Source organism: Cebus imitator, unplaced genomic scaffold (assembly GCF_001604975.1).
Source record: "Cebus imitator isolate Cc_AM_T3 unplaced genomic scaffold, Cebus_imitator-1.0 Scaffold162, whole genome shotgun sequence".
Lineage (NCBI taxonomy): Eukaryota > Metazoa > Chordata > Mammalia > Primates > Cebidae > Cebus > Cebus imitator.
The window spans coordinates 1,679,734-1,694,872 of NW_016107477.1; the positions used below are offsets into that span (position 1 = coordinate 1,679,734).

Below are 15,139 nucleotides of genomic sequence, written 5' to 3' on the forward strand. Positions count from 1 at the left end.
AGAAAGAAAACAAGAGAGAGAATTGTTGTTAGATGCCACCCACCTTCCTTAGGAAGTAGGTTGTGTTGGCTGTAAATTGTTACTTGAATATTCCCCTTGATGGGGTACAGAGGCTGCCTCACCTCACTCCACCAAATGACTTGTTAGAGGATTCCTTCCAATTATATCAGTTTAAAGTTATTTTGGCTGCAAATAGCAAACACAACAAAGTCAAGAGTCATTTTTAAAAATAGGCATTTCTATTTCTCACATTTCTGGAAGCCCAGAGATAGGCAGCATCTGGTGTTATTTCCAAAACTCAGAAGTATCAAGGCCAACTGCTACCATTTCTTGGCGTTTCTCTCATAATGGGCAAGGTGGCTGCTGCGGCACCAGTCATCTTGTCCACATTCCAAGGAAGGAGAAAGAGAAAGGGGTGGAACCTATATCAGAAAATCAAAGGATTTCACTGAAACCCTGGATAAGACTTTTACTTATGTGACTTTGGCCAGAATTGTGCCAGATGCCACTTCTGGACCAAGGGAGTTGAGACAACAGGGTTGGAATGGGAATTGGGACAGAGAGCAATTCTGATGAATACAGGTTTATTTACCTCATAATATTTCTAGGGATATTTTTGTGTAACTGTTATATTTTAGCACCCATCATAGCCAGACCCTAAATCTAGCTCTGAACACGCTATCAAATTAATTGAATTGTAGCAGTCACTAACACATGGGTTGACTATGTGCCAGGGATTTTATGTATATTAACTCACTCCTCATAACAGCCCCTTGAAGTGCATATGATTAATACCCCCGTTTTGTGATTAGGAAACAGAGGTTCAGTAGTTTGTTGAAGATTATAGAGCTGTAGCCTGTATTCAAACCTGTGCTAGCTGGCTTGAACGTTTTTGTCTATATCACCACACTCTATCACTTCTCTGCTATAAAAATATTTACAGCTATAAGCAGTTACACAAATACCTGAGAGGGCTTTTGAAATTAAGAACAATTACAGGAGGGAGAGCGTTTGGACAGGATGGGGGAAAGGTTGAATTCCTGTCCTGGCTCCACTGATGCTGGTCGTTCATTCGGTAAACATTTCTACGTTATTTCCCTTTGCCACACACTGTGTTAATAAGACAAACATGGTTCCTCTATATTGTAGTGGAGAACATAGACCCCCCCAAAACAGAGTGAGCCATGAATACATGAAGTGTTGATTATTGATGAATAAGAAGCAGGGAACACCAAGCGCTGAGAACATGAATAATAACTGGAGGAACGCTTCAAGAGAGTGGCCTGGAAAGGGATCCCCCAAGAGGTGGCCTTTACGTCGAGAGCTGAATTATGAGAAGCATCTTGCTGCGGAAATTGCTTCGGGAGAAAGAAGGTTCCAGGAAGAAAGAGCAGAAAGGAAATTTCCTAAGGGAAGAAAGAACTTGGCTTTTTAGAGAAACTGAGGAAAGATGAGCATGCCCAGTGCTTATGCCATGGGAAGGTGATGTAAGGTGAGACTAGCAAAGAAGTCTGAGGACAGAAGGTACTGAGCCTTGAAGTCATAGAACAGAATTTACATTTACTTATAACTGCAAAAGGAAGCTATGTGTTCCCACTTTACTCTCAGTAACTCTCCATTGCTGTGCAATGAGATATACAATAGTGGCTCCCGCTACTTCATGGGGTACATGTAAAGATCAAATGATGTAATGTGTGTGATAGTAACTCGTTAGGTATAAATCTCTCCATAAATAACAGATAATAAAGGCCCATAGAGTATTTCATAGTAAAAAGTACGTCTTTTGAAAATACTTTTTTGAAATATACTCAACAACGAAACTTGTGGTTTCACAAAGCAAGCTGTGCATAAACAAATGCAACTTCTAAAAATATCTGTTAATGTTCACAGTGTTTTGTGGGAGTTCCACTACCAGTTAGGGTGTGAACTAGTTTGTGACAGACTATCATTCCCACTGTAGCAGCTAGAGAAAAAAAAATATATATAAATCTATAATTTAAAAACTATATTGAAGAGCTGTGGATACAAAGAAGTCTAAAGGAGCCAAGTTCCAGGGAAGAAGAACTTTTGTGACGTGAGCAGAGCCCAGTGGTCATTACTGCCCTGGGCATGTCTGCTCCCTGAGTTTTTACACTTCTGGGCCAAAGGTCACACCTGTCTAGGTGGAGGGACTCTGCTGGGGTGAAGAGAACTATGGCGCTGTTAATGGCTGCCTGCACTAGCACAAGAAATTGGAATTTGTAGAAGCTCCAAATGCAGAGCTAGTTCTCTCACCACTCAACAACTCTCCCCTTGGGATTTTTGCTGGGAGCCCTGGCAATACAGGATCCCAGCAACACAGGATCCCAGCAACACAGAGGGCCAGGCTGTAAAGCAGAAAGAGATCTCTGTAGTCCCATGGTGTTTCTCCCAAAACCCTTTTAGCAGGAAGGACCCGTAGTAAACACAGGACAGATTTCCCCTTGAAGTATTTGAAACCAGAGATAAATGAAAACTAATGTAAATTGCAACACAGGCCAGACCCAGCTCAACTCCTGATTGGGTTGATGTGATCTGCCCCTCACTCCATCTACTAGGTAGAGGAAAAGCCTTGCCCTTTCTGGGTGAAACCTTTATTTACTTCAGTTTTCTAGAGTTCTTTTAAAAACAACATCTTCTATATAATAAAAAGTTATGAAATATGTGAAGAAAAAGGAAAATGTGACCTATAAGCGATTGGTTGTTTTAAAATCAGTTAACACATTATGTTAATTAAGATGTTGATTGATTTGATTGATCGATTAATTAATGTGTTAAACACATTAACAGCACAGATATTGGCCTTAAGAGATCTTTCAAATAACAATTATAATATGTTATAGAAATTAGAGGACAGATGGACAAAAATGGATAAAAACATGGGTAATGTCAACAGAGAAATTGAATCTCTAAAAAGAAATAATTGGATATTTTGATATGAAAAAAATACAGTATTGGAAGTGAAGCATTCATTGGAAGACTTAGCACACTGAACACAGTAGAAGTAAGGAAAAATGAAGACAGGGCAGTAGAAATTTTTTAACTGAAGCACAGAGAGAGTTGGGGAGGGAAGCAAAGCAGATTGTGAAGGACATTTGGGGCAACATCAAACAGCCTGACAGTCATGTTATTGGAGTTCCAGGAGAGGAGAGAGGAAATGTAACAGAAGAAATATCGGAAGAGAAAATGGATACAGATATTCCAAAATTGATGAAAGACATTAGCCCACAGACTGAAGCTCAGTAAACCTCAATCAGAATTGAGAACTACACTCAAATTGCTAAAAGCAAAAGATAAAGATATCATCTATTATGAGCAGATGAGAAAGCAGATACTATATTTAAAAGAACATCAATAAGAATTGTAACTGACTCTCATCACAATCAGTAGACTCAATAAGACAATGGATTGACCTTTTTGAAAGAATTTAAACAAAAACTGCCAGCCTAGAGTTCTATGCCCAGTAAAAAATATTTGTCAAAAATGAAAATAAATGAAAGACCTATTCAGAAATAAAGCCGAGGAAAGTTTTTGTCAGTAGATCCACAGTACAAGAAATCTAAGGAACGAGAGAGAAATGTTCAAGGAAGTTCTCAAAACTGAAGAGAAAGGACCTGTTGTGGAAACACAGATATGTAGAGAGGAATGAAAAACTCTAGAAAAGATAAATCTAAAAGATCAGATATTTAGTTTTTATAAAAACTTATTATTTTAAAACAACAACAATATTGGGGGATGTAAACATGTGAGGAAGCAACATAGATGACAAAAGAAACATAAAGGGTAGAGGGAGAATTATATTCTGTAAGATATGTACACTGTTGTGAAGTTGTAAAATACTAATTTCATCTCAATAGTAATGAAGATCTCTCGTATCTACTAAAACACAGTATAAGTTATGGCTAAGAAGACAATAGAAGAAAGAATAATAAAATCTTTCCTTTTCTTATTGCCACTTTGAATTTATGGTAATCATTAAACACTTAAAATTTAATTTTAAACCTAGTGGTACTTTTACAACAAAAGTTTCTATGTAACACAATTGCATTCAGTTTGTCATGTAATATTTTCCTGGTATTGTTTGGGAATAAAAAGGCACAAACAGCTGATGAAGCCTAAACTCCATTTTCTCCTAATATGGTGAGGTATGAAGCTGCCCATTAAGGCTCATCAAACTGTTGGATGGGCCTGAGAATCAAAAATTACATAATGTTTCAAGAGTGGAAGTTCATGGTTTCTACCACACCCTGGGGTGAAGGAGAAATATTTGTGTATCTACCAAAAATGTGAGCGCTCTTCCAAGTGCTCTTATCCCCAAAAATGCTGTCTAACTTCTTTGCCAGAAAAAAGTTGATCATTGCAATTAAAGGAGTCTTGGGTGAATTGTTTCAGAGGGAACCAGTGTGTTACTCAGCTGCTCATGACCAATAATATTTCACATCTGTTCTCCCTGCCCCCAGCAGAGTTTTATGAATGTCTCTTCCCTGAGATTCCGTTAGTATATCCTTTGCATGAATAAGAAGCTGTTCCATAATTGAAATATTATTAGCCCTAAATATATCTTCCCCTTGTCTTCTGTGATTTACCTATTATTTCCCAAATTTCTTACTTCTTCAAATATTTTCAGTGTTTGGGTATATCTGTTTGTTTGCTTAATTTCTAAGATCAGTTATAATATACAGGTGCAGCCATCGTGGTGGTATTACTGTATTGGCATGAAAAAAATGTCTATGCATGTTTTTGAGTCAGGAAAACAAAGCAGTTTATAGAACAATATTGGTATGATACAGATGGGAGGAAAAGACTTTCCATTTTTGCTTTATGCAATTTTATATTAGACATATACACTTATACTGCATTATAATTTTTAAAATATGGTCCATATCTACTGTTAAGACTGTCGTATTTTTACAAGTCAAGCATATTTATTTTTTAAAGGAATTAATGTAAAAAATCTAGAACTCAAAAAAGTCTTAGATATCCATATACTCTGAGTCTTGTACATGGAGGGCAGGAGGCTGTGTGAGCAGTGGTAACTGATTTCAGTTTTAAAAGAAGCAGGTGTTGGCTGGGCGCAGTGGCTCACACTTATAATCTCAGCACTTTTTGAGGCTGAACTGGGTGGATCACCTGAGGTCAGGAGCTCAAGACCAGCCTAGCCAACTTGGCAAAATCCCGCCTCTGCTAAAATACAAAAATTAGCTGGACATGTTGGCTCAGGCCTGTAATCCCAGCTACTCTGACGGCTGAGGCAGGAGAATTGCTGAGATCGCGCCATTGCACGTCAGCCTGGGCAACAAGAGAGAAACTCCATCTCAAAAACAAAAAGTAGGTGTTTATATACTAGTACTCTAAGAATTTGTTAGTGGTTTTCAATATTAGTCTTATTTCAAAAGGAAAAAAGCCTTCAAAGCCTAAAAATAATAAAATTAGTAATAACTGTCTTAATATCTTGTCAATTTCATAGGCATTTCAACTGATAGAATGTGTCTGACTTGTTGAACTATAAAGAATTCAGTGAGAATTATCACCCAGTTATCAAACAAACTGCCTAAAATTCTTATCACACAACACATAAAAATAAAGTATATATTTCATATTTTCCTGAAATATTTTTGGTTTAAAAAAACAAATTGGCTATCTTGCTGTCAGTTAATGTTCAAAACTAGAACTACATACAGTCAGATACTATGAAAAGATCAAAGATAAAATTCCAGAAATCTCTACTAAAATTAGATGTGATTTAGAAATCCAGGAGGATTCCTAGGTGTGTACAGCATATGAGCAAATGGAAAATTTTTGATCTTGTTATGGGACCATTATTTTGCCTCTCTTTACATATTCTCATGAATATAATGTGTTTTACACTAGCCATGGCTAAATTCGGTAACAATCTGCTGCTGCTCTGCATGTTAAGATGAAATTGTCCCAAGTAGTTATAAAACCCACAGTGGACATTACTGAGCCATTGGTCCGGTTACGTTTTTCCACCTGGGAGCTCTTGTTAGAGTGAAACAGCTCAGACCATACATTGCTTAAGAGTTAGTCTCAGTCTTTTTGTCCAGTTCCACCTGAACCAAAGGAGAAGAAGGCAAGCTCGGAGGAGGTTCTTTGAAGGGAGTTGCAAACCCATACCAACACGAACTCCTCATTCCTCCCCACTCCATCCCACTCCTTTCCCTTGGAAATAGCCATTCCACTTTCTGTCTATGAATTTGACTACTCAACACCACAAATAAATGGAATCATATAGTGTTTGTCATTTTGTGAGTGGCTTTTTCACTTAGCACAATGTCCTCAAGTTTCGTCTATATTGATTCTTGTGTCAGAATTTCCTTCCTTTTTAAGGGTGGATACTATTTCATTGCATAAAGATACCACATTTTGCTTATCCATTTATCCATTGATAGCACTTGAGTTGCTTCTAACTTTTGGCTATTGTAAATAGCCAGTAGCCAAAAGCTACTGCATGGATGCTGTTAGCATGGATGTACAAACATTACTTTGAGTCCCTGCTCTCAATTCTTTTGAGTATATACCCAGAGGTGGAATTGCTGGGTCTTATGGATGTTCTATTTTTAATTTTTTGAGGAACTGCCATACTGTTTTCCATAGAACTGTCCCATTTTGCATTTCTGCCAACAGTGCACAAGGGTTGCAGTTTTTCTACATGCTCACCAACACTTGTTATTTTCTGTTTTTTTATTTGTTTGCTTAATAGTAACCACCCTAATGGGTGTCAGCAGCAATTCTTATGCCCTTCTCTGCTGTCACCATTGATAGTTTACAGAAACAGACACTGTGCATATTTTGACTACTGTAAGTAACTTTGCATTTTACAAGTTTGTGAAAATTATTAAAAACATTTTCATGTGAATTCCTATATGGCCACAGAGTCATTAAGTACAGAGAATTTTTTAGCCAGGCGTGGTGGCTCACACCTGTAATCCCAGCACTTTGGGAGGCTGAAGCAGGTGGATCACAAGGTCAAGAGTTCAACACCAGCCTGGCCAACATGGTGAAATCTCGTCTCTACTAAAAATTTAAAAATTAGCTGGGCGTGGTGGTGGGCACCTGTAATCCCAGCTATTCAGGAGGTGGAGGTGGGAGACTCTTGAACCCAGGAGGTGGAGGTTGCAGTGAGCTGAGATAGCACAACTGCACTCCAGCCTGGGCAACAGAGCAAGACTCTGTCTCAAAAAAATAAATTAAAAAATAAATAAAGTACAGATAACTTTTTTAAAAGGGCCACCACTGAGTGGAGATTATTCCCTCAAACCCATCTCTACCATGGTAACTCCACTTCTCCATTTGATTTAATTAAATTCAATTTTGTGAATTTATAACATAAAAACAAAACCAATGTTTATTCATAGATACTATTCTTTTCTCAGAAAATCCATTCCTCACTGCCGAAGAATTAACAGGATGCTGTCCAATGAATCCCTCCACCCTCCTGCCTTCAGCCGCTCCAACTCAGAAGCCTCCGTAGACAGCGCCTCCATGGAGGATTTCTGGCGGGAAATAGAAAGGATTAAAGAAAGCAGCATGGGAGGGCAAGAAGAGCCACTGCCAGCTGAGGTCACACCTGTGGATGGTAAGATGCTGGATTTGTCTTCTTGCGTGCTGACTGGCTTGCTTTCTCTGCCCTCTCTTATTCTGTTCATAGGCAGAAATCATCCCACCAGTAGTGAATCAGTAGAATCTGACATATTGATGACCTACTCCCACTGCCTGATTTATATCTACTGGCTCAGGGTGGCTTTTATCCAAGGTGACATGACCTGAGGAGGGCTGGACCTCAACAAAAATACAAATTGCTGCCTTATATACTGCTACTTAGGATGCTGTGCCTATCTATTGGTTTGATTCATTATCATCAAGCAGATTGAGTATTGTAATTCTGACAGCTTTTATATTTGTCTACTTATTTATTATTAATTAGAGTAATTAATACTTAACTATTAATTACTACTAATTAGAGAGAGAAATTTTAGCACTGTAATTATGAAGAAGAAAAATTTGAATTTAAAGCATTTACTGATATTACTATATTAGATTATCTTGTATTCCACCAAATAAAAGTGATGTTGCTGTTGTTTTTTCCAACTCTTATTTTAGATGTACAAGGGGTACATGTGCAGGTTTCTTACATGGGTATAGTGCACTCAGGTAGTGAGCACAGTACCCTGTAGGTAGTTTTTGACCCATTCCCCTTTCCATACTTCCCCGCTCTAGTAGCCCACAGTGTGTGTTGTTCCCATGTTTGTGTTCGCGGATGCTTAGTGTTTAGCTCCCACTTGTAAATGAGAACATACAGTATTTGATTTTCTCTTCCTGTGTTAATTTGTTTAGAATTATGGCCTCTAGCTGCATTCTCATTGCTGCAAAGGGCCTGATTTTATTCTTTTTTATGGCTGCATAGTATCCCATCTTATATATGTACCCCATTTTCTTTATCTAGTCCTCCAATGATGGGCAGCTAGGTTGGTTACATGTCTTTGCAGTTGTGAATAGCATTGCAATAAACATACAAGTGCATGTGTCTTTTCAGTATAATAACTTATATTGTTTTGGGTTTATACCCAGTAGTGGGATTGCTAGGTTAAATGGTAGCTCTGCTTTAAGTTCTTTGAGACATCTCCAAACTGCTTTCCACAGTGGCTGAACTAATTTATACTCCCACCAACAAAAGTACCTAAGCATTCTCTTTTCTCTGCAGCAGTTCCAGTGTCTGGGTTTTTGGGTTTTTTTTACTTTTTTTTTACTTTTTGATAGTAGTCATTCTGACTGGTGTGAGACGAGACGATATCTCATTATGGTTTTGATTTGCATTTGTCTGATAATTAGTGATGATGAGCATTTTTCATATATTTGTTGTCTGTATGTCTTTTTGTTGAAAAGCATATGTTCATATCCTTTGCCCATTTTTTAATGGAGTTATTTGCTTTTTGCTTGTTGATTTGTTTAAATTTCTTATAGATTCTGAATATTAGACCTTTGTTAGATGCATAGTTTGTGAGTATTTTCTCCCATTTCTAGGTTGTCTGTTTACTCTGTTAATGGTTTCTTTTGCTGTGTAAAAGCTCTTAAGTTTAATTAGGTCCCACTTGTCAATTTTTGTTTTGTTTTTATAGAAATTGCTTTTGGGGACTTGGCCAAAAAATGTGCCAAGACTGATGTCAGGAAGGATATTTCCTAGGTTTCCTTCTAGCGTTTTTATAGTTTGAGGTCTTACATTTAAATTTTTAATCCATCCTGAGTTAACTTTTGTATATGGTGAAAGATGAGGGTCCTGTTTCATTCTTCTACATATGATTAGTCAGTCATCCCAGTACCATTTATTGAATAGGGAGTCCTTTACCCACTGCTTGTGAAACTAAACCGAAAAAGATGGAAGAGTGGGGGAAAAGCACCAATCAACAGTATAATTGTCCTTAGTTCTCAAAAAGAACAAAACTACTCACAGTGAATTAAAAGCATAGGTCAGTCATCTCGTCCAGGCCCCAACTGTCTATCAGCAAGCAAATACGTAAGACATCCAAGAAAGTCTAAAGGTGGTTTAGTAAAGTATACACCTAGACTGTGTTCATTAGCCAGTGATTAACCTCAAGACAACTGCCAGGATGAACTGAAACTTTAGAAAGTATTTTCATTCTTCACTCCCATTTCTGAGTCTGTTTCTCAGAACTGATAAATCATTAAGATGTACCACCATTAACATACATCTGATATTACTTGAAATAAAAAGCCCTGCCACACATGTAACAAGAATCCATTCAAGGGAACCATCCTCCACAGTGAAATGTATTCTTACTGTTATTACTTGCTTGCTTAGATTTTGCCTTCTCAGACCCAGAAAGACAGGAAGACACATAAAGGAAAGTACCTATTATCCCCTACCCCTTTTTCTTTCTATCTACCCAGCTAGTTAGCTATTCATGTTAAACACCGAGAGTTCACAACGATAACCTCCAGTTTCAATCCAGCACCACAAGGCTTTTTGCTATCTTCCCTTTTTCTGTAATTTTTAACTCTCTTCTCCAGTAATAAACCTGGCTCCCACTCTATATTATATATTTACTCATTTGCTCAAACCTAGAATACAGGAAATATTTTCATGTTTGCTAACCTAACTGCTACAAAAGCAGACCTACTAACTACAGTTTGTTATTTATTTGCAGATTTTCTTCCTTGAAGCATTTGCACAGATCTTAAATGTACAGTTCAATGAGCTTTGACAAAAGCATGCACTCTTGTAATCTCATGCCGATCAAGATAGATAACATTTCAATCAACCCAGAAGATTTCCTCATGCTTTTTCCCAGTCAGTCTCATGCCTCCCAATGACTTGCCATCCCTGGCCAGAGACAACCATGGTTCCCATGTTTTTGCATCATAGATTACTTTGGGGTTTGGCTTCTTTCACTGAGCAAGTTTTCGAGATACATCTAGGATATCAATAGTTTTTCTTTTTACTAGGGCTGCCGTAAACCACAAAACTCGTGGCTTAAAACAGCAGGACTAGCAGCCAAGGTATCAAGCTGGCTCATGCTCTCTTGGAAAGTTCTAGGGAAGAATGCGTTCCACGTCTTTCTCTTAGCTTCTGGTGTTGCTGGCAATCCTGGCTGTCCCTTGGCTGTTGATACCACCTTGTGCCACTGTCTGTCTCCATAGTCCATAGCATCCTCCCTATCTTTGTCTGTGTTTCTTCTCCTCTTCTTACAAAGCTACCAGTTACGTTGGATTAAGGGCCTACCCTACTCTAGTGTGACCTCATCTCAATTTACATCTTAATCACATCTGCAAAAGCTTTGTTTCCAAATAAGGTTATATTCATAGACACCAGGATTTAAGACTTCAACATATCTTTTTGGGAGATACAATTCAACCCATAACAGTAATATTCCATTGTATAAATATGCTACAATTTGTTTATCCATCTACTTTTAAATTTGAGCATTGTTTACAATTTTGCTTATGATGAGTAATGCTGTTATGGGCAATCTTGTGAAAGTCTTTTTGGGTAGATATGTTTTATTTCTCTTGGATATATGCAGTTTTCAGAGAATGTTCAATCATGTAAGAAACTGCCAGCGTTTTTCCAAAGTAGCTGTACTATTTTACGCCTCTTCCAGCAGTATATGACAGACAGTTCCACTTCACATCATTGCAACACCTGGTGCTTTCAGTCTCCGTTGTATGAGTGATTCTAGTGGATGTGTGGACTATCTCATTATGATTGTAATTACGTTTCGCTGATGACTAACAATGTTGAACATTTTCTCCTGTGTGTGTTGTCTTTTTGTATATCTTGCTTCGTGAAAACTTTTGACTGATTTTTAAAATCTTTTATTACTTTTTATTAAAACTTTTTATTACTATATATTTTTGATACAAGTCCCTTGTTAAATATATGTATTGTAAATATTTTCTCACTGTCTGTGACTTGTCTATTCATATTCTTAATGGGGTCTTTTAATTGGATTTGTAAAATCTGTCTTTTCAGTTGCTTGTTGCTGGCGTATAGAAATACACTTGATTTTTGTATCTTGATGTTATATATCATTACCTTCCTAAATTCATTTTCTACTAGTTGTCTACTAGATTTCTTGGGATTATATATGTAAGCAAAGAGGTCATCTATGAGTCAATTTTCCTTTCTGATTTTTGTGCATTTGTTTTTGATCTCGCCTTACCGCACTGGCTAGGGCCTCTAGTACAAGTTGAATGGAAGTGGTGACAGCACGTACATATCCTTATGTTCCCAATCTTACATTCTGACTTTCTTAGGGTTATAAGGTTATTCTTTGCAAGATATGTCTTTTTCATCCTTTTATTCACTACCTGTTGTTGTTTTGTTTTGTTTTTTCACTATTTCTTCATATTTTCTGTGCTTACATTTCAGCTGTATCACTTTAATTTGTTTAGTTGCTGTTCAGGCATTTCAATCTTCATCCCTAACTTATCATAGTCTACTTAGATAAGTACCATGCTTCACTATATCAAATATAAGAACCCAGCAGTGCATTCTTCTTCCTGCCCGGTGCTTTGTACCATTGTCTTACGTATAGCATCTGCATACGTTGTACATACATCAATGCGGTGTTGTCATTTTTGCTTTAAGTTGTCATATGTACCCATATATTTTTTATTTTGAAATAATTCCAAACATATAGAGAAGCGACAAGTGCAATTTTAAGGACTGTTTTTTTTCAGGGACCATTTGAGAGCAATTGTCAACCTGATGTTCTATCACTCCCAAGTACGTTAGGTGTTGTATGTATTTGTACATACACATTTACAGCGAGAGAAAGCCATTCCCTGTATAATCACAGCATACTATGAAAATGAACATGTTATTTTTAATATATAACTATCATCTAGTCCTCAGACCGCTATCATTTCTATATTACCTTTTATGACAAAAGAAAAACACTCCGGTTTAGAATCACTTGTTATGTTTAATTGAAAAATGTGTTTCTCTTTCTTCTCTCTCTCTTTCTCTCCCTGCGCCCCCCCCCTTTTTTTTTTTACAGTCTGGAAGAGTTTCTTAGCCTATCTCTGATTTTTATGACCTTGACACTTGAAGATTATAGGTAATTTTTATAGAATGTTTCTCTACATCAGACAATTTGGGATTGTCTGATATTTCCCAATAACTTAGATTCAGGTTATACGTCTTGGGTAAGTTGTGATATTGTGTTCTTCTCATGGCATCCTGTCAGGTGGCTCGCAATTTTAATTTGTTTCTGTCACTGATGATGTCCACTTTAATCACTTACTTAAGGGGGTATATGCAAGGTTTCTCCACTGTGAAGTTAGTCATTTCATTTTTCTAATTACTGTTTTCTTGGGAGGTACCGTCAAACTATATAAACATCCCACTGCACGCCAAATTAGTGATTTATATCAGAATAGACTCCTGGTTTATTTAGTGTATTTATCTTTTACTATCATTTATTTTGATGCTCAGATTGCCCACATTTCATTTGGGAGTCAGTTATATGGAGACCTCAAGCATCCTATTTGAAAACAACCGCTGAAGGCTATTTTTAACCAAGCAAGATTACAGATGTTGCATAGAGTGGGGCAAACAGTGGAGGGTATGAGTCCAGTCAAGGTAACTGCGGGAACCAAAATGAACTCCCTTAAGAGCAGGATAAGGAATACAATGTCTCTAATAGAACACTCTGGCAGGTGTTGGTATTAGAGTTATTTAAAAAACAAACAGAAATGTTTCTTTCTCTTCCACTAGAGTTGATAATCTAGTGGAAGAGAAGGTAGTTAATGAAATCATATAAATAGATATATTTGGAGGAGAGAATTATTTGAAGGAAGAAGAAACAGCAGTGTTAGGATTCATGCAGTAGGACATGACCTTATCTGATGGGTTCAGGGAAAAAGAGACTTTCCTAAGAAAAGGATGTAGAAACTGACACCTGAAAGATGGGTGGTCAGTAATTATGAGGTCACGCAGAAGGACTGGCATGTCCAAAGACCTTGTGACAGAATAGAATGTTGGGTTTTTGAGGAATCCAAAGTAGGCCAGTATTGCCCAAAAACAGGAGAGAAGGAGTCCAGAAATGTAAGCAGTTGTTGACTTACGTTTAACATCTTGTTGGCTATGGTAAGGGTTTTCTTCATCATAGAGCAAAGACAAACTGTAGAATTATTTTTGTTTTCATTAGAAAGGGCTCATTTAGTTATAATATGGATAATAGATTAGAAGGGGATCAAGAATGGCCTGGGAAGAACTTGTCGGGAGTCTATCACAGCAGTCCACGTGAGAGGATGTAGCTCTGACCTGGGTCATGGCAGGAGAGATAAAGGAAGGTGGCCATTTTGAGCAATAACAAGGAGGTAACATGAAAAGGCCTTGGGGATGTGTCGGAGTTGAGGCGTGAAAGAGAGGGAGAGGTCAAGAATGCCTCCTGGGTTACTCTTGCCTGATTACATGGGAGGGTGGGTTTCATTTGTTGAAATATGGAATCCTGAAAGAGGCCTAGAGTTGGGAGTGAGAAATATGAGTTTAGGTTTGAACACAGTGAATGTGACATACGAATGACAGAACCAAGTAGATACTGAATAGGCAGTCAGATATATGGAACTGAAATTCGAAGGAGTGCTCTGTTGAAGTTACACATTTGGCAACTGGAGTGAACAGACAACAGGAGTAACACTGATATCTGCCTGGACATTTCTCACCCATGGAAAACGTGTATCCTACTTACGCTGCAGTTTAAGGACTTAGACCATCCTCACCCTTGATTTATGTCAACTCCAGTCCTACCAAGTACTCTTTCCTCCACTCTTTCATTATTCCTTACATAGGCTGAGGGGGAAAATGCAACTTTTAAAATTTTTCTAATTCTTAAAAATTATTTATTTATTTATTTTGAGACAGAGTCTCCCTCTGTCACCAGGCTGGAATGCAGAGGCGAGATCTCAGCTCACAGCAACCTCTGCTTCCAGGGCTCAAGCAATTCTCCTGCCTCAGCCTCCCAAGTAGCTGGGACTACAGGCACGTGCCACCATGCCCAGCTAATTTTTGTAGTTTTAGTAGAGACAGGGTTTCACCATGTTGGCCAGGATGGTCTTGATCCGCCCAACTCAGCCTCCCAAAGTGCTGGGATTGTAAATGTGAGCTACCACGCCTGGCCTAAAATTTTAATATTAAAATATTACATTGTAAAATGTAAATGTTGTCTTCAGAAATTAAAATCTTATCCATAACTTAAGGAAGAGTTCCATGTCATAACTCACTAACTTAAAAGGCTTATTATTTAGGTTAAGGCTGTCAATCATAAATTCGCCTTTCATTTTTCGTTAAAGGGACAGCTTACAAAGCACATGAACAATTAAAATAAGATAGCAAATTAAATATTCACCTAGCCAAGAAACTGGGCCTGTAAGACACATCAAAGGCTTTGTTTGTACACCAGTGACGCAATAATGTAAGCAGAATCCAGGACTCCTAGACCAATGCTTTGGCATGCTAATCTGCTCTTTAAACAACACCATTTGGGTAATGCCTCTTTAGCATAGTTCCCAGAAACATATGTTTAGTAGATGTTCTGTTACAAGACACCGTTATTCTGATTTCCTTATATTTCTATAT

At 37.7% G+C, this 15,139-nt stretch overlaps 1 protein-coding gene across 3 annotated transcripts in view; it reads left to right on the forward strand.

Moving 5' to 3' along the window:
- The window catches only part of ARHGAP28 (Rho GTPase activating protein 28), a 181,677-nt gene that overhangs the window by 90,737 nt on the left and 75,801 nt on the right, over positions 1-15,139 (forward strand). For all 3 annotated transcript variants that reach the window (XM_017543914.2, XM_017543915.2, XM_037744037.1), the window contains one exon: positions 7,413-7,615. In XM_017543914.2, the coding sequence (XP_017399403.1) occupies positions 7,413-7,615 (203 nt within the window). The remainder of the gene's footprint in view (positions 1-7,412; positions 7,616-15,139) is intronic.